This window comes from Nerophis ophidion, linkage group LG02, assembly GCF_033978795.1.
Source record: "Nerophis ophidion isolate RoL-2023_Sa linkage group LG02, RoL_Noph_v1.0, whole genome shotgun sequence".
Taxonomy (NCBI): domain Eukaryota; kingdom Metazoa; phylum Chordata; class Actinopteri; order Syngnathiformes; family Syngnathidae; genus Nerophis; species Nerophis ophidion.
Window position 1 is genome coordinate 23,148,660 of NC_084612.1, and position 18,631 is coordinate 23,167,290.

The 18,631-nt window shown below is 36.8% G+C and overlaps 2 protein-coding genes across 5 annotated transcripts in view; both read right to left on the reverse strand.

Annotated features, from left to right (window-relative positions):
* Window positions 1-8,292: 8,292 nt before the first annotated feature.
* On the reverse strand, window positions 8,293-14,849 carry LOC133538150 (hypermethylated in cancer 2 protein-like). Its single transcript, XM_061879500.1, has 3 exons — window positions 14,408-14,849; window positions 14,159-14,280; window positions 8,293-11,983 (listed from the first exon to the last, which is right to left on the reverse strand). The coding sequence occupies exons 1-3, from the start codon at window positions 14,411-14,413 to the stop codon at window positions 11,014-11,016; spliced, it is 1,098 nt and encodes a 365-aa protein (XP_061735484.1). The 5' UTR covers window positions 14,414-14,849; the 3' UTR covers window positions 8,293-11,013.
* Window positions 14,850-14,970: 121 nt separating this feature from the next.
* The window catches only part of cnsta (consortin, connexin sorting protein a), a 38,033-nt gene continuing 34,372 nt past the window's right edge, over window positions 14,971-18,631 (reverse strand). For all 4 annotated transcript variants that reach the window (XM_061879417.1, XM_061879442.1, XM_061879425.1 and 1 more), the window contains one exon: window positions 14,971-18,546. In XM_061879417.1, coding sequence (XP_061735401.1) covers window positions 18,335-18,546 — 212 coding nt within the window. In that variant the 3' untranslated portion in view covers window positions 14,971-18,334. The remainder of the gene's footprint in view (window positions 18,547-18,631) is intronic.

Below are 18,631 nucleotides of genomic sequence, written 5' to 3' on the forward strand. Positions count from 1 at the left end.
CTAGCGGGTTATCAAATGATCAAAAACTTAGGTGGCATCGTCAAAGAAGTGGTCTTGAAATGATATGACAGGATATATGAAGAAGGAGAATGACCGGCAGAGGGGAAAATTAGCGGTAACAATTCCAATATGCAAGTCAGGGTAAGACCCGGAAGAGGCAGGAAATTATAAATTTGGGGAAAAGTAATGGAAAAAAAAAAAGATTAATGAAAGACTAGTATATTATTTAGAGTCAAAAGAAATAATCAAAAAACTAACAAAGTGGTAAATAATGTTCAAGACTGAGGAACGGCTTGAGGTTTAAGATTCTCTGTTGGAAAGACAAAAGTCATACATTTTACAAAGACAAAAGTACAAAACAAGCTCCAAATAAAAACTCTAAGGTGAAAATATAGAAGAGGTACAAGTATTTAAATATTTAGGAATATGGTTTGATAAAAATATGAACTAGTCAACCCACATCAGCAAAATAGATTTGATTAGATTAGATTAGATAGTACTTTATTTATTCCTTCAGGAGTGTTCCTTCCGGAAAATAAAAAAATAGGGGAAAAAGTAAAAAGGTGTTAAATATAATGAGGTCTTTGAGGGGTAATGATTGGGGGGCTGATAGGTTAACGTTGAAAACAATACATGTATATATTTATAACTTTAATTCCATCTGTTATTGATTACGGATGCATTATTTACCAATCTGCTTCAAAAACATGACTTGGGAAAATAGACCGGATCCAGTCACAGGCTTTAAGGTTATGTTGTGGAGCTACTACATCAACCCTAGTGCCAGTATTACAAGTAAAAATGAACGAAAAACCTTTGGACAAGAGGAGAGATCAACTCTCAGCAGTTTATCGGGCAACTTTAAAAGGATCCAAGCAAGGATATCCGACTTGTCCAGTGCTACCAATCTGCCAAGAAAAAGAGAAAACAAAAAAGAATAGTTTTGGGTGGATTATAGGAGACATATGTAATAAAGTTAAAATTGACAATATTAAAGTTAGTCCTACAGTACCAATGCCTGCAATACCACCGTGGATGTTTGATAACCCAAAAGAAAACATGCAATTACTAAAGAATAGAAATTTAAATAGTTACCGGATAGAAAAATGGATTGAGATATGATATATACGGATGCATCAAAAACTATATAAAAAAAAATAAAGGTAAGAGCTGTAGCAGTTATCCCACAAGGAAACATAGTATTAAATAAAATAATCAGTGATAAACTATCTGTTTTTACGGGGGAATTGGTAGCAATTTATATGGCAGTTAACTGGATAGAGGAAAACAAAGCAAGGAAAGTAGTTGTGTGCTCGCAGTCCAACAGTGCATTGATGAGCATAAAAAACATAGCATCAGAAACAAGACAAGATTTAGTTTATGAAATAGTTCAGGCAATCTATAGAATAAATAAAGCGGGAGGTGTGGTAACATTTCTTTGGGTTCCTTGAAAGATATTGTAGGATGGAATTCACAACCCATAGGATATAAAGCATTATACACGTATTTAAAAAACATTGGGTTAAATAAAAGAATATAGAGTAGGGATCCATCTTGATCCACACTCCATTTCAACCAGAAGGTTGCTTGGCGGAAACAACCGCCCACCTCCGGAATCAGTCCCCGCCCATTCCCCTTAGGCGCGAAATTCATTTGAGCGAAAGACATTGGAATGAGAGGAGCTCTTTAAAGCTCCTGAGAATCTTAAAAAGCTTACAGAAAACGAGAAAAACTTACAGCGGGTGCCTGTCGGACATTCACCGTCGTTTTCGATGATTTCCCCTCGGAGCAAGGATTCGATGTCTGGAGTCTTTGGCGCAATCAAGCCTTCTCCTCTGCCTGGAACGGCCATTGACGGACCCGCCAGCTTTAAGGGAGACCAGTGAGCAAGAGATGTAAACGGAAAATCTGTAAGTAAATATATGTATATATGTATCGTATACCGCATGTTTTTTTTCTTGTAAAATGAGAATCATTTGACTCACCAGACTGCGATTGTGTTAAAACGATCGCGTTAGGATCTTACGGCAAATCCTCTATGAAACTAAATAATGAATACACATAATATTAAATAATTTGAAGGTTTAAACACACCTCGAAAATCATCTTCCAACTTTGTAAGACCGTTTAAGCAAAGTTCATCGTCTTTCACTTCGTCGTCATCGGCTGTTAAAAAAAAAAAGGTATTACATCGTCGTACAAGTGTAATGCTTTTAACGTTTAAATGCTTAAATGGAGTTAAACCAATGTCTAATAACATGGTAAAGCAGAGGTAATGGTGTGTGTGTGTGTGTGTGTGTGTGTGTGTGTGTGTGTGTGTGCGTGTGTGTGTGTGTGTATGTGTGTGTGTGTGTGTGTGTGTGTGTGTGCGTGCGTGTGTGTGTGTGTGCGTGCGTGTCCTGTTGATTCAAACGGTCATAAACATTTAAACTGTCAGATGGGAAGTCAGTAAAAACTGAACCCTCCTTTTGTCCCCCAAACTGACCTGTTGATTCAAACGACCGTAAAGACCAGTTGCTACGTGACACTGTGTTCTGCGATAGTTTTTTCCATCTGTTTAAATATGTTTTCGTGAGGTACGGAAGTTGTTTCAGTGCGTACGAATGTGTGTGTGTGTGTGTGTGTGTGTGTGTGTGTGTGTGTGTGTGTGTGTGTGTGTGTGTGTGTGTGTGTGTGTGTGTGTGTGTGTGTGTGTGTGCGTGTGTGCGTGCGTGCGTGCGTGCGTGCGTGTGTGTGTGTGTGTGTGTGTGTGTGTGAAGTGTGTGTGTGTGTGCGTGTGTGTGCGTGTGTGCGTGTCCACCAAAAACTTCCCAATCCACGGTAGATAACGATGAAAATATCGAGAAAGGGCTTCCGTCTCTTCTTTCTTTTAGCTGAAAACTGAATACGATTTAGAAACACTCGACTTTTTTGCGGAGCGTCAATGTAAGTTTTATTATTTTTATAAATCGAAACAGGCGTTTCACTAATCATGACCGAATCGAACAAAGTCTTTACGCTAACGTATAAAGCTCCACCTCCTCTGCGTGTGTGTGTGTGTGTGTGTGTGTGTGTGTGTGTGTGTGTGTGTGTGTGTGTGTGTGTGTGTGTGAAGTGCGTGCGTGTCCACATCTCCACACGTAACATTCCCAGCCATCAATACATCGAAATCTGGAAGTTGTTTCAAACGATCGTAAACATTTAAACTATCAAATATATGGTCACATGCTGCTCAGATGACATTGCTTTCTTAAAAAAACTGAACCCTCCTCTGTTCCCTGTCAGGTCTTAACTCCACCCTCTTCCTGGTTTAACCACTCCCACCGCAGGTCTTAACTCTGCCCTCTTTCTGTTTAAAACTCCACCCTCTTCCTGGTTTAACCACTCCCACCGCAGGTCTTAACTCCACCCTCTTCCGGGTAAGCTACACCCACTTGACCTTGACATTTGAACCTGACCTTTGACTTTGACCTTTGACTTTGACCTTTAACCTTGACCCCTCATAAATCATTAACCTTTGAACTTGACCCCTCATAAATCATTGACCTTTGACCTTGAGGGGTCATAAATCATTGTTTTATGGGGGGTCATAAATCACTTTTGACTAAAGGTAGGGACTTAACTTCTCTCACATTCTAACTGTGTCTGCAAATTTCAATGCGACAGGCAAACGAAGGCGTCTCCAAAACAAAGTAGCATTCTAGTGATCGGTGAATGTCCCTCCACAGTGCAAAGTCACTTCTAAGTCTGCAAAAAAACTGTTTCTGATGAGTATCATTATCACTGGTGGACAAGGAATAACTTAACATGCTACTCTACACACTGTAGGAGAATATACTCACCCCGATCTCAAGCTCTTACTGTAAATGTAAACAAAGGTGGGTGGATTGAAACAAATATTGATACCAAGTATACAATTTATTTTGAAAAAAACATTTTGTTGTGTTATTGTTAAGAAACATGGGAAGTAAGTCCATGGATAAACAACACATAATTCAAATCAGAGCCAATAGTAGGAACTAATTAAAATATGTATTTGACATTGTTACATGATTCTTACATTTTTGATAAAAAATGGAATGATTCAATAATTCTGAAAATTTGAAGTATCAGTATTGGAAACCCCCTTGTTACTACTTGGTATTGGATATATATACCCCAAATTTGTAATATCGCCCAAAACTAATGTAAAGGGTCAAACAACAGAAGGATAAGTGTGTATTACATTTTGGCAGAAGTGTAGTTATAGAAGAAACATTTTATATTAGAAAGTAACCAGATATGAACAATAAATTAACAAGTAGGTTAATAAAAGATTTAAATGGTCACTACAGCATACATAAGTAGCCAAAATAGGAGCTGTTGTAACCCGTTTTAAAATGATTGTATTGTCATTTATGTCAAACAAGGATGCTGCAATGCATACCGCGATATACATACCCCGTTTCCATATGAGTGTGGAAATTGTGTTGGATGTAAATATTTACGGAATACAATGATTTGCAAATCCTTTTCAACCCATATTCAATTGAATGCACTACAAAGACAAGATATTTGATGTTCAAACTCATAATCTTTATTTAATTTTTTGGGGCAAATAATTAACTTAGAATTCCATGGCTGCAACACGTGCCAAAGTAGTTGGAAAAGGGCATGTTCGCCACTGTGTTACACCACAGTTTCCAAATATAATTTGAAATGTGGACTCGTCAGAACATAGAACACTTTACCACTTTGCATCAGTCCATCTTAGATGAGCTCGGGCCCAGAGAAGCCGGCGGCCTTCCTTGGTGTTGTTGATAAATGGCTTTCGCTTTGCATAGTAGATTTTTAACTTGCACTTACAGATGTAGCGACCAACTGTAGTTACTGACAGTGGTATTACGAAGTGTTCCTCAGCCCATGTGGTGATATCCTTTACACAATGATGTTGGTTTTTGATGCAGTACCGACTGAGGGATCAAAGGTCCGTAATATCATCGCCTACGTGCAGTGATTTCTCCAGATTCTTCGAGCCTTTTGATGATTTTACGGACCGTTGATGGTAAAATCCCTAAATTCCTTGCAATAGCTCGTTGAGAAATGTTGTTCTAAAACTGTTCGACAATTTGCTTACAAATTGGTGACCCTCACCCCATCCTTGTTTGTGAATTACTTAGCATTTCATAGAAGCTGCTTTTATACCCAATCATGGCACCCACCTGTTCCCAATTAGCCTGCACACCTGTGGGATGTTCCAAAAAAGTGTTTGATGAGCATTCCTCAACTTTATCAGTATTTATTGCCACCTTTCCCAACTTCTTTGTCACGTGTTGCTGGCATCAAATTCTAAAGTGAATGATTATTTGCAAAAAAAAAAAAAATGTTTATCAGTTTGAACATCAAATATCTTGTCTTTGTAGCATATTCAACTGAATATGGGTTGAAAACTATTTGCAAATCATTGTATTCCGTTTACATTTACATCTAACACAATTTCCCAACTCATATGGAAATGGGGTTTGTAGATTTTTGGCCATATTGCCCATCCATGGTGGGTGGTGACACTCTACATTTACTGCTATAAATTTACTTAAGCAAATTTTTGGATAAACTGTACTTGTCAGAGTAGTTTTAATGCAACATAATTTAATACTTTAACTTGTGTAAAAGGAATGCTACTTTTACTCCCTTATGTTGAGTCTATTTTGGGCGCTACATTTACTATTACGATCATTATAATAATATGTTGATTGCTGCGTGCAAACACCCGTTCATTTAGATCGTTCCAAAGGCTTCTTCTAGCGGGAACAGTCACGTGACTCTGTTTCACCAATCAAAATGAGCCTGGCAGTCACATGACTGCACTTAATCTACAGCAGGGATCATCAACCTTTTTGAAACCAAGAGCTTCTTCTTGGGTACTAATTAATGCGAAGGGCTACCAGTTTGATACACGCTTAAATAAATTGCCAGAAATAGCCATTTTGCTCAATTTACATTTAATAAATAAATCTATATATATACATAAAAAAAATGGGCATTTCTGTCTGTCATTCCGTCGTACATTTTTCTTCCTTTTACATTTTTCTAGTAGCGAATAAATGATGAAAAAAAACACTTAATTGAACAGTTTAAAAGAGGAGAAAATAGGAAAAAAATTAAAATTAAATTTTGAAACATAGTTTATCTTCAATTTCTACTCTTTAAAATTTAACCGAAAAAAAGAAGAGAAAAAGTAACTAATTTGAATCTTTTTGAAAAAATAAAAAAAAAGAATTTATGGAACATCATTAGTAATTTTCCCTGATAAAGATTAACTTTAGAATTTTGATGACATGTTTTAAATAGGTTAAAATCCAATCTGCACTTTGTTAGAATATATAACAAATTGGACCAAGCTATATTTCTAACAAAGACAAATCATTATTTCTTCTAGATTTTCCAAAACCAAAATTTTAATAAAAGAAATTCAAAAGACATTGAAATAAGATTTAAATTTGATTCTAAAGATTTTCGAGATTTGCCAGAATATTTTTTTTATTTTTAATCATGAGTTTGAAGAAATATTTCACAAATATTCTTTGTCGAAAAAACAGAAGGTAAAATGAAGAATTAATTTAAAATATATTTATTATTCTTTACAATAAGAAAAAAAATGTACTTGAACATTGGATTAAATTGTCAGGAAAGAAGAGGAAGGAATTTAAAAGGTAAAAAGGTATATGTGTTCAAAAATCCTAAAATCATTTTTAAGGTTGTATTTTTTTCTCTAAAATTGTCTTTCTGAAAGTTATAAGCAAAGTAAAAAAATAAATGAATTTATTTAAACAAGTGAGGACCAAGTTTTTAAAATATTTTCTTGGATTTTCGCATTCTATTTGAGTTTTGTCTCACTTATAATTAAAAATGTCAAGCAAAGCGAGACCAGCTTGCTAGTAAATAAATACAATTTAAAAAATAGAGGCAGCTCACTGGTAAGTGCTGCTATTTGAGCTATTTTTAGAACAGGCCAGCGGGCACCACGTTGGTGACCCCTGGTCGACACAATGTAAAAATGGACACGGTGAGGCTGCACAACTCTTCAATGTTTACTTACAAACTATGAAAAATATAATGTATACTATCTGCTGTCATCAGTAGAAATGTTTACATTAACCCCTGCAAGACTTCCGCCTCCAACTAGAGAACACATGTTGCAGTAAGTTTTAGGTGTGCATATGCGAATGTTAGTCCTGTATTACGTCTGTAAAATGTCAATCTTTTGTAGTATATGCTGTCGTAGTCACACGCACGCACACACGCACATACACACACACGCACATACACACAGTTCTTACCTTCTTGAGACCGCCGAATAATGCCTGCCTCCTTAGGACCACCCTTTCTAAATATATAAAGATTTGTATTTACAATATTAATACTATATACAAACTGTGCAAATATATAAAAAAGCTTCTTCTTAAAATGAGTTGGAATTTCACAAGAATTAAGTCACAATTTCACAATAAAAACTTTGAATTTTGGCAATATTATAATAAGTCGCGTAATTTTACTCAACTCAAGTCAAAATGTTACAAGAAAAACTGAACATTTGTGCAATAGTATGATAAAAGTTGGAATTTTATTCAATAACAGTCGCAATTTTACAAGAAAAGCTTAACATTTTGGCGATTTTATGAAGAGTCTGAATTTTACTCGACAAAAGTCACAATGGTATAAGAAAACTGTAAAATGTTGGCAATATAATAATTGGAATTTCACTTGGCAAAATGATGACAACTCATCATTTTACTCAAAACATTTCACTATTTTACAAGAACAAAAAAATGGCGATAAAAGTCAGAACTTTATACGACAAATATCAATCAATCAATCAATCAATCAATGTTTATTTATATAGCCCCAAATCACAAATGTCTCAAAGGACTGCACAAATCATTACGACTACAACATCCTCGGAAGAACCCACAAAAGGGCAAGGAAAACTCACACCCAGTGGGCAGGGAGAATTCACATCCAGTGGGACGCCAGTGACAATGCTGACTATGAGAAACCTTGGAGAGGACCTCAGATGTGGGCAACCCCCCCCCTCTAGGGGACCAAAAGCAATGGATGTCGAGCGGGTCTAACATGATACAGTGAAAGTTCAATCCATAGTGGCTCCAAGACAGCAGCGAGAGTCCCGTCCACAGGACGCATTAAAAAAGTAATAATAATTCCATATACTGTACTCATTACACTACATCTGGATTTATATTAGCTATAATATTTCAAACGTACCACTCATTTACCAACATGAAGTTATATAAAGGTAGGCTATAAAAATGATATTATCCAATAATCATTCTACAGAAAAAACAATATTAAAATTGTATTATTTTATTTAGATATGAACATTTTAAATATCACTGTATAAGTAAACATGATTTTTTTTTTTTATTAAATGATTGTACAAAATAAAAGTATATTTCATTTGTAGTATATGAGAAAGGCAGACATTATCAATTCAGTACAATAAGCTTAAGAAATGATAATGTTAAGTGGCAAAAAAATGGAAATGTGTTTATATATTTCAATACAATGCAAATGTTTGTATAAAATCCTATGAAAAGCGACTTTCATTTTGACTCTTTACAATTACAGAGAGTAGATGAAATGATAACTGTTGCACAGCAGCTAAATGAACACTTAGCGTCTAACAATCTCTGTGAACCCTTTCAATCCGGTAACCCACATTTGTGGTCCTCTCCAAGGTTTCTCATAGTCATTCTTATCGACGTCCCACTGGGTTGTGAGTTTTTCCTTGCCCTTATGTGGTCGCTGATCCGCAGATGTCGTTGTGGCTTGTGTAGCCCTTTCAGACACTTGTGATTTAGGGCTAATTAATAAACATTGATTAACAAAAAAGAGATTTTTCAAAGGCCAGTGTGGAGGAAAACACGTTCTTGGAAACATTTCCTTTTTAATAGAAATAATCCCTATATATAATCATATTTATTTAATAAACGGTTTGATTTTTTGGTATTTATTTGACTTCTGTGTAAAACTACTTAATTTAATCATTCTAAAACACCTATCCTAATTTCAAGTATTCCAACAGAAAAAGGTCCCACATAAAACATTAAAACTACCTTTTTGTAATATGCGCCTGGCAAATAATTTTTTTTTTTTAAAAAGTGATGTTTTTATTCAATATATTTTGGTGTCAAGGCAGGAAATAATGTCGTCCCCCATCCAAAATTATCCGGGCTGGGCTCCAGTTTCCCTGTGACCCTGAACAGGAAAAATGGCTGACATTGCTTTTTAATATCTTGTATAACAGGAATGGTTTTGGGAGGGACTTGTCATTACTGAGAACACAAGATGGCACATTAAATACTTCTGTGAAGAAACAGCACCTTTTAGTATAATAATATCAACTTGTATATGTCGTGTTCTCTGGCAATGCAGAATGTAAAAGTTAAGCACTGTCAAAGTATACAGTATTATTTGGTATTCAAATGTAAATAAACTGTCTTGTGACAACAGTGTATCAAAAGTAGGCTGCATCATTTATTCCACTTTACTTCCTCAACTTTGATGAATTAAAGCACTCACATCGTCTTTAATGGGTGTTTGGATTTCCGGGGGGCTTTTTTTCGTGGGGATGTCAGCACAACAAATGTTTTGCCCAACATAATCAATGTAATATTGTTAAGGAGCAGGACCAAAACATCCCGACTCAAAAACAGTTTACCGGTATTCCCCTATGATGGCAGACTACTTAACAATGTCCCTGCCCTCGCTGCTCCCCCACATAACTTTTATCAGCCCCCAGTCACAAAATACCACAACGATGCAAAAGGCAGAAACTGTCTGGTTTTCTTTTATGCGTTACATTAATGCTTACTGCACTTACATATTTTGCACCCTGTATATTTTGTGTGATTTTTGTTTTTGTAAAAAAAAATAAAAAAAATGTATTCCTCTTTATATATTGCCAAGTGCTCCCTACATCTCTTATTTTATTTTACTAAGTTCTTCCGCCATCCTAGTCACTGCCCTTGTGTCCTTGGGCCAAACACTTTACCCAGTGCCACCCAAACTGGTTTAAATGTAGCTTAAATATGTAAATAGTGGGTTTCACCATGTAAAGTGCTTTGAGACTATAGAGAAAAGCGCTATATAAATATAATTTACTTTACTTGCTATCTTAGCCTTGATTCTTATTTGAGCTATTTTTGCACCAACACACCTAGACACATTCTTTGTATGTGCGAATATACTTGACAATAAAAATAATTCTGATTAAATGGAATATTGTTGGCGCTTTTTTGCATTGTTTTTTTTTTTATTGGATTTTATGAGCAAAATAGAGGACCTCCCGTTGGCTCTGCTGTAAGCTGACTTTTATTCAAAAGTTGAGGACAGCGTGGTGTAGTTGGGAGAGTGGCTGTGCCAGCAACCTGAGGGTTCCTGGTTCAATCCCCACCTTCTACCATCCTAGTCAAGTTCGTTGTGTCCTTGAGCAAGACACTTCATCCTTGCTCCTGATGGGCCGTGGTTAGCGCCTTGCATGGCAGCTCCTGCTGTCGGTGTGTGAATGTGTGTGTGAATGGGGGAATGTGGAAATAGTGTCAAAGCGCTTTGAGTTCCTTAAAAAAAGGTAGAAAAGCGCTTTACATGTATAACCTACTTAATAAGTTAGAATGCAATAAAAAAAAAAAATCTGTCGTCATGTCTTTCATGATTGTGAATGAAAAAAATTCCTAAAAATGTGCAGTTTCCCTTCAAGAGGAATACATTTTGCCAGCTATTTCCACAGAATGTTCTACAAACATCAAGGGAAAAAAACATCAAGCGCCAACACTTTAGTAACCAAGCCGACCCAAAACCAGTTGCAAAGAAAGGTATGTGCACAAATTAAATTTAAAAAATATTAATAAGTTGATCAGTTATCAGTATCGTTCTTGAGAAGCAGAAAGATACAGTATTTTTGGCTTGAAAAAAATGTATTAACTGTGACCAGAAGTATGTAAGTGCTTCTACAGGGCCAAATACTTTGATACAACCTCAAATCGAAGACACAGGCGGGGTTCTCGAGTCATTCCCCACGTTTCTACAGCGCTTGTGCACGTGCATGTGCTCCGTGACGCGGTACTGGCACGAAAAGGTCATAGAGCAGCGTGGGCAGGGGAAAGGTTGCACTCCGAGGTGAGCGTGCACGTGTCTGTTCAAGGAACCTCGCTGGCTGAAGGAGCGAGTGCACAAGGAGCAGTGGAATGGAGGACCACCTGCACTGAGTGTAGAAGATGCTTGGACGTGGTCACCTGACACACTGGGAGCACGGATGTCCAACACAGGACACTTTCCATTGCGAATTAGTGCATCTTCCTCTTCATCACCAACACACAGCATCTTCACTTTGCTGCCGACGTCCTCATCATCACTGGACTGCTCTGACTGACAGGAGGAGACATGAAGGTCCAAGTCAGGTGGGATAGGCACGTCCCCGTGTGGGGTCAGGCAGTGATGATGATCATGTCCCTCAGCTTCACATGCAGGGTGTAGCTCTGATCTTCTTCCAGGGGATGAAGCACCTCTGCTGATGTGACGGATGACCGAGAATGAGGAAGTACTGTTGGTCACAGTCTCTCTCCTCATCTTCACAAGCTCTTCTTCTTTTCTGGACCTGGAGTTAAGTATCTGAGGTCCTTCATCCATTCTAAAAGAAGTGTACATTAAACCGTCTTCATGAATTCCAGGAGTCCCAAAAGGGTCGTCAAGGGTTCTCTTCCCACCATCCACTTGTGGACTGTTCATTAGAAACTCCTGCAGGTCCTCCATCTTTAAAAAGTGAGCAGCAGCAAGAAGACCTTCGGACTGTCTCCAACTCAGAGTGCAAGGCAGAGCTCCTGTGTAAATGTAGTCTAGGACCAGCGCAAGGACACTGTCAGCCATACAAGGAGCCTGCAGTTCCACCAATGAACCAGTAAAGGACAGCATAGCAGCCAAGACTGGACTGGAGGCAGCCAATACACACCTGAGAGGGGATTTGGGAGTTGAGATTTTGTGGTATTGTCACATCCATCCATTTATACCACTTATCCCTTTCGGGGCCGCGGGCGGTGCTGGAGCCTAATCCAGCTGCAATCGGATCCTTCAAACACTTTTCTCTAAATATTACAATTGGAATTTTCCTACATAATTTTTTTTTTAACATAATATTAGAACTTTTAAATTTTTTTTCTCAGGTGAATACTACAATTTTATTTCTCAAAATATTGCCTTTTTTTAAATTCCACATAAATAATAATTTGGGAATTCCAAATAGTAGCTTTTACATATGAATTTCTATTGACGTATTACACCGACTTTTTCTCAGAATGTTAAGACTTTACGTCAGTGTTTTTTTATGTTGATTTAATTAAAAAAAAAAAAACAGAAAAAAAAACTTTTTTTTTTTTTTTAAATAAAAAAATCTTTTTTTATTTAAAACAAATAATAATATATTTTTTTAAATTAAATCACCGCGGCCCGGTGGTTGGGGACCACTGCTTTACATGATAAAATGATGTTATTATTCACATTTTAGCTATTTAACTCATATAAATACAATTATATGCAAGGCATGGCGTAGGAAAATTATAGAATTGCCTTGGCACTGTTAATTTCCTCCAATCTGGTCAAATGTTAGCATGCTAACATTAGCATGCAAATATGCTTTTGGAGCTTTTTAGCAAATGGTCTATATTTAAACTAAAAAATTATGGATTTTGATACTTAGCATCATTTTGTAAGTATTATAACTGTTCCTATGATAGCAAGCTAATGTTTTATATCAGCATTTTAATTGATTTTGTATGTTCAAATAAAAAAAATTAAAAAATCATTGATTCTAATACTTGACGCCATCTTGCAAGTATGCTAACTTTTCCTATATTAGCAGGCTAAAGTTAGCATGTTAATGTTTTATGCTAACATTTTAACTAATTTTATATGGTCAAACCTAAAAATCATGGCTTTTGATACTTAGCACCATCTTGCAAGAATGCCAACTGTTCCCATATTAGCATGCTAACATTTAAGCTCATTTTATACATTTAAATCGGAAAAAAATCATAGCTTTTGATACTTAGTGCCATCTTGCAAGCACGTTAACTGTTCACATGTTAGCTAGCTAATGTTTTATGCTCTTATTTGAACAAATGTTGTACTTTTAAACCTACATTATTTTAGCATGGTAATGTTAGCCTGCTGGCCTTTTATTCAACCATTTTAGCTCAATTAGACATTTAATATAAAAATCACTAATTTCCTTACTTGGAAATATGTTAACTGATTCTTTGCTCACATTCACAGACTTGGGTCAATTTAATGTTGCCAATCAACCTATCCCCAGGTGCATGTTTTTAGAAGTGGGAGGAAGCTGGAGTACCCGGAGGGAACCCCCGCAGTCACGGGGAGATCGTACAAACTCCACACAGAAAAATCCCGTATTCTGTTAATCTGTGTTGTCCCTGCGATGAGGTGGTGACTTGTCTAGGGTGTACCCTGCCTTCCGCCCGAATGCAGCTGAGATAGGCTCCAGCTCCTGAATTTGTGGGGTATTGTGAAGAAGCTGAAAGAGACCAGACCTAATAATGCAAATGAGCTAAAGGCCGCTATTGAAGCATCCTAGGCATCCATAACACCTCAGCAATGCCACAGGCTGATTGCCTCCATGCCACGCCGCATTGATGGAGTAATCCGTGCAAAAGGATTCCCAACCAACTACTAAGTGCATTAATTTACATTTTCAAAGGTTTGATTTTGTTTTGCTGTTATAAATCTTTTTTTTTTATTTGGTCAGAGGCAATATTCACATTTTTTGAAATAGGATTTTTGAGTTTTCTTAAGCTGTATGCCATAATCAGCAATATTAAAATAATAAAAGGCTTGCAATATTTCAGTTGATGTGTAATGAATCCATAATGTATGACAATTTCATGTTTTTAGTTGCATTACAGAAAATAAAGGACTTTATCAAAATATTCTAATTTTCTGAGACAGTCCTGTATACTTTGTATACTTTAGTTAATGACCTGATTGTCCTAAAATGTATCAGCTTGCATTTACATGTTGGCGATACATGTAAAACAAACTTTACCAATAGTGTTTAATTTAATTTAATATTTCAAAGACCTGAGTATTAGTATTTATTGGTGACGGTACTTACTTGTGTGCTGGGTAGAGTTGTCCTGGATCCTGTCTCTGTCTGAGCACACAGTCACACCAGCGAGCTTGTTGCCGTTGGTGGTTCAGGCATGCCAACAGTAAAGTTGCGTGACTATTAATGGCCTTCAAGAAAATAGAGTTAAGGCCCTGCACTACATTAGCATCATAAAATATTTCATTATAATCATAAGTTGACAACAGTTTAACATGGTTGAAGAATTTAAAAAAAGGATAATACTAATTCTCTTACCTCCATCTTGATCAGGAAGAACACAACACCTGTGCACCGTCAGTTCTAGCCTGCACTTGAATAAAGTTAACGGCCATCATGGAGAATATATACACACACTACTATTTACGCACATGGTTCCCTTTGGAAAACCATCACATGCATTTCAAACTGGAAACTTAATTGTGACGTGGAGGAACATGTGCTTATAGGGAGAGCTGGCATCAAACGTCACAATCTCCATGGTCCAATATGGAGGGTCCACAACTGGGAACCAAGCCCAGAGAATAGACTTGTAGCAGATATAGTTACATGTGTTAGGGACAGGGACTTTGTGTGCTGATGTGCTACAATGTAGATAGAAACTGGGATTGACTGACAGACAAGGAACGACTGCACCATGATTTTGACTAGAAACAGAAATGTGCAGGCATTGGAGGAAGTGGGGCGTCCACTAGACCAGTGGTTCTCAACCTTTTTTCAGTGGTGTACCCCCTGTGAACATTTTTTTAATTCAAGTACCCCCTAATCAGAGCAAAGCATTTTTGGTTGAAAAAAAGAGATAAAGAAGTAAAATACAACACTATGTCATCAGTTTCTGATTTATTAAATCATATAAAAGTGCAAAATATTGCTCATTTGTAATGGTCTTTCTTGAACTATTTGGAAAAAAAGATATAAAAATAACTAAAAACTTGTTGAAAAATAAACAAGTGATTCAATTATAAATAAAGATTTCTACACATAGAAGTAATCATCTACTTAAAGTGGCCTCTTTGGGGATTGTAGTAGAGATCCCTCTGGATTCATGAACTTCATTCTTAACATTTTTCTAAACAAAAAAATAAATCTTTAACATCAATATTTATGGAACATGTCCACAAAAAATCTAGCTGTCAACACTGAATATTGCATTGTTGAATTTCTTTTCACGGTTTAGGAACTTGCATTTATATATTGTTGAAGTATTATTCAATAAATATATTTATAAAGGATTTTTGAATTGTTGCTATTTTTGGAATACTTTTAAAAAATCTCACGTACCCCTTGGTATACCTTCAAGTACCCCCAGGGGTATGCGTACCCCCATTTGAGAACCACTGCACTAGACTGACACGCCAACGCACCACATGCTTGTCATGCCTCTTAATCCACTTGCACTTCACAGACCACTACACTCTGCCTGGCATCTGAGCAATTGAAATACAATCATAACTTGGCAAACATGGACTCCCTAAAGTCTTGCCCACTGTGTGAGTAGCTGGTGATGAGATATGTCTGGAAAAAAAAGTGACATGTGTTTGATACACTGAATTCACAGACAAAGACACGGTTTGCCACGTGTATCATATCCGTCAAAAGAAAACACACTTTGAAGTTTTATATGGAGTAACATTATTTGGGAGCTCCATTTGGGTAAAAAAAAAATAACTACACGCGCGCACTTGCACGTGCACACACACACGCACGCACGCACGCACGCACACGCACGCACACACACACACACACACACACACACACACACACAAAGGGGAGACGATACATAATTTTACACAAACACAAGGACTTTTAAAAGCAGTGACAAAGTCAACTAAATACATATTTAAATACTTTACTTCAGGGTTAGACATTAACAAAGATGGAATATCTTATAAGATAAAATACACAGGTATGAATAAAAATGTACTGTATTACTATCAATAGTAATCCTTACTCAAATAACATGAAAAAAGCCAATTAGTGCTGTTGAAGCATCCGAATAATAACTTTTGTTCCTATTCTTCAAATATAAGACCACGGTGAACAATGCGGTTATCAGATTATGACAAACCACATTGCCGTGCTTGGAAGACTGTACAAACATCACAATCTAATTTAACCGAACATTTTAGGTAGAAAAGGGATAAAAGCAAATTACACATCATTAGTTAAAAAGCATTCCATTATAAAAAAAAAGCCTGCATAAAAGATGAAAAACTATTATAATGTGCAATGGCAACCATTTAAGTGAGGATGGCCAGTATAGACGGAATCTTTGCACCCACCCAGTCATAAATAGGTAGACTTATCGGAGTCATCTGAACCAGCCAGGAGACTTGTGCAAATAAAAACAAGAAGGAAATCAAAACGCTTTACATCATTGTGTGCCATGATAATACTGATCTAAGACTATCAATTATGCATGGAAGCTCCTCTCACGTGTTGAAACTTTGCTTTAGTATTTGCGGCATACTGCTTAAAAAGGAACTGCACTTTTTTTTTTTACATTTTGCCTATCATTCACAATCGTTATGAAAGACATGACAACGGATGGATTTGTTTTTTTAATGCATTCTAAATATTAAACAGACATTAATAAAATCCGCTTACAGCGGAGCCAATGGGAGCTCCTCTATTCCGCCCATAAAATCCGATAACAACCATCAAAACTCCGTAATAAAAAGTGTCAACAATACTCCATTTACATCCCGTGACTTCAATATTAACCAAGTATTAGTAATGTTATAAGCACTAACACAGGCAAAGTATTTATAGAGGTGACATGATCATTTCCAGTGTGCCAATCTTGCCAAGTTGGGAAACGTTGAACGCCATTTGGGACCTGAAAAATGGCGAAAACGACACGAAAATAACTTGTTCCCCCCACCCCGTTTCTTCGCGAGGATTATGATACATTTTTCATCTTAAATGGGAATATATGACCATCCTAATGACAGCAGACCTCATACATTAAGTGATGTTAAATTATGTTTGTTGGCTCTCAATAAGTCTGCAGTGAGAAGAATCAGTAATGAAGAAAAAAAAAAACGTGGTGATACGTTTAAAAATGAATGTGCCGTGTATGCTTAAAATGATCAAAACACGTAAATGTTATTGTAAATGTGCCTGTTACTCTATTACGTATATACTTACATTATGTACATAAAACCCTAATGGAGGTGATAGGATGTTTTTAGGGGCTTTTTAGGCAGAATTGAACGACTCCCATAGGGTCCCTTGTACGCAGGCTTTCGATTGAATGTATTTAATATTTAGAATGCATTAAAAAAAAATCCATCCGTCGTCATGTCTTTCATCATGATTGTGAACGAAAAAAAAAGTGCCGTTCCCCTTTAAGTAAGACATATAATGTAGACTTTCAACTAAAACAAAAGTTGATACACAATCCTGTGTTGCGTTCAGAGGTAAACACAAGGCCTGGATAGTGAACAGAAACGAGAACTATATATAGAAATCCTGAGAGATACAAAGACACAGCTGGGCTGACACAATGCTACATAACATCCCACTGACATTTTGATATACACACATAATAGAAAATATTAAACAAAATAAAAACAAAAGCTGTCTGTACCTGTTGAGTTAAACATTCTTGTCCTGTGTACTGTAATTCTGTAAGTAGATATAATATATCTGCTTGTCCAAGTTACATGGTAAAACAATGCATAGAAGATCAGTGCTTTGTACTGCAATAAATCAAAATCATTACCCCAAGTAAGTAGCTCATTAAAAAAACACATAAATGCCTCACTGATGACAATCAATGTGTTAAGACATGATTAAGACATAATGATTTCATTCTAAATAGTGAAGAAATGCATGGTTTTTTACAAAACACCCAAAAAGACGTCCTTAAAAGCAACTCTTGTGGTTGCAACATGCCTGTGAGGCCACGATTTGTGCAGCATGTGTGTGTGCTGGGTGTGTCTGAGCCTTCTCGCTCACAAACTGGTTTTTTTTGTTTTGTTTTACAAATTACATAAACTGTTTTGTTTTTAAGGGAGTCAAGTAAGAAATTTGGATTCAGTCATGATTTCAAATCCAGAGACCTTTGGTGTAATAAGTCATTCAGTAAATGTGGACCCCTTCAAACTAAACAGGTACACCTGGGAGACACTAACCTGCATAGGGCAAGTCATAAAACTGCTGCTGCTGCTGCTGCTGTTGCTACGATGAACTTGGACCAAACCAGTGTTGGATCTGCGTCACGGCGCGCTGCATCTGTCCAAAGTAGAAATCCACATTTCTGGAGAAATCTTGACAGACGGACGAATTGACGTCCCCCAGTGCGCAATAAAGGGTGGTGCCGCCCACGCTGATCACCACAGTAACCAGACAAAGCAGGAAGAGGAGCAGGCACGAGTCCCTCCCACGAACATCTACAGAAAGACAGGAGACAAACGACTTAGAGATAACATTTCATTAGGAAGTGATTGATCTGTATAAGAAGTTATGTCCTTTGGC

Excerpts from the sequence above, each read along its gene's own strand:
- LOC133538150 (XM_061879500.1), bottom strand. Across the intron at positions 11,984-14,158 it reads CAACTCTACCCAGCACACAA|GTGTGTATTGGCTGCCTCCA; the intron begins GTAAGTACCGTC and ends ATCCCCTCTCAG.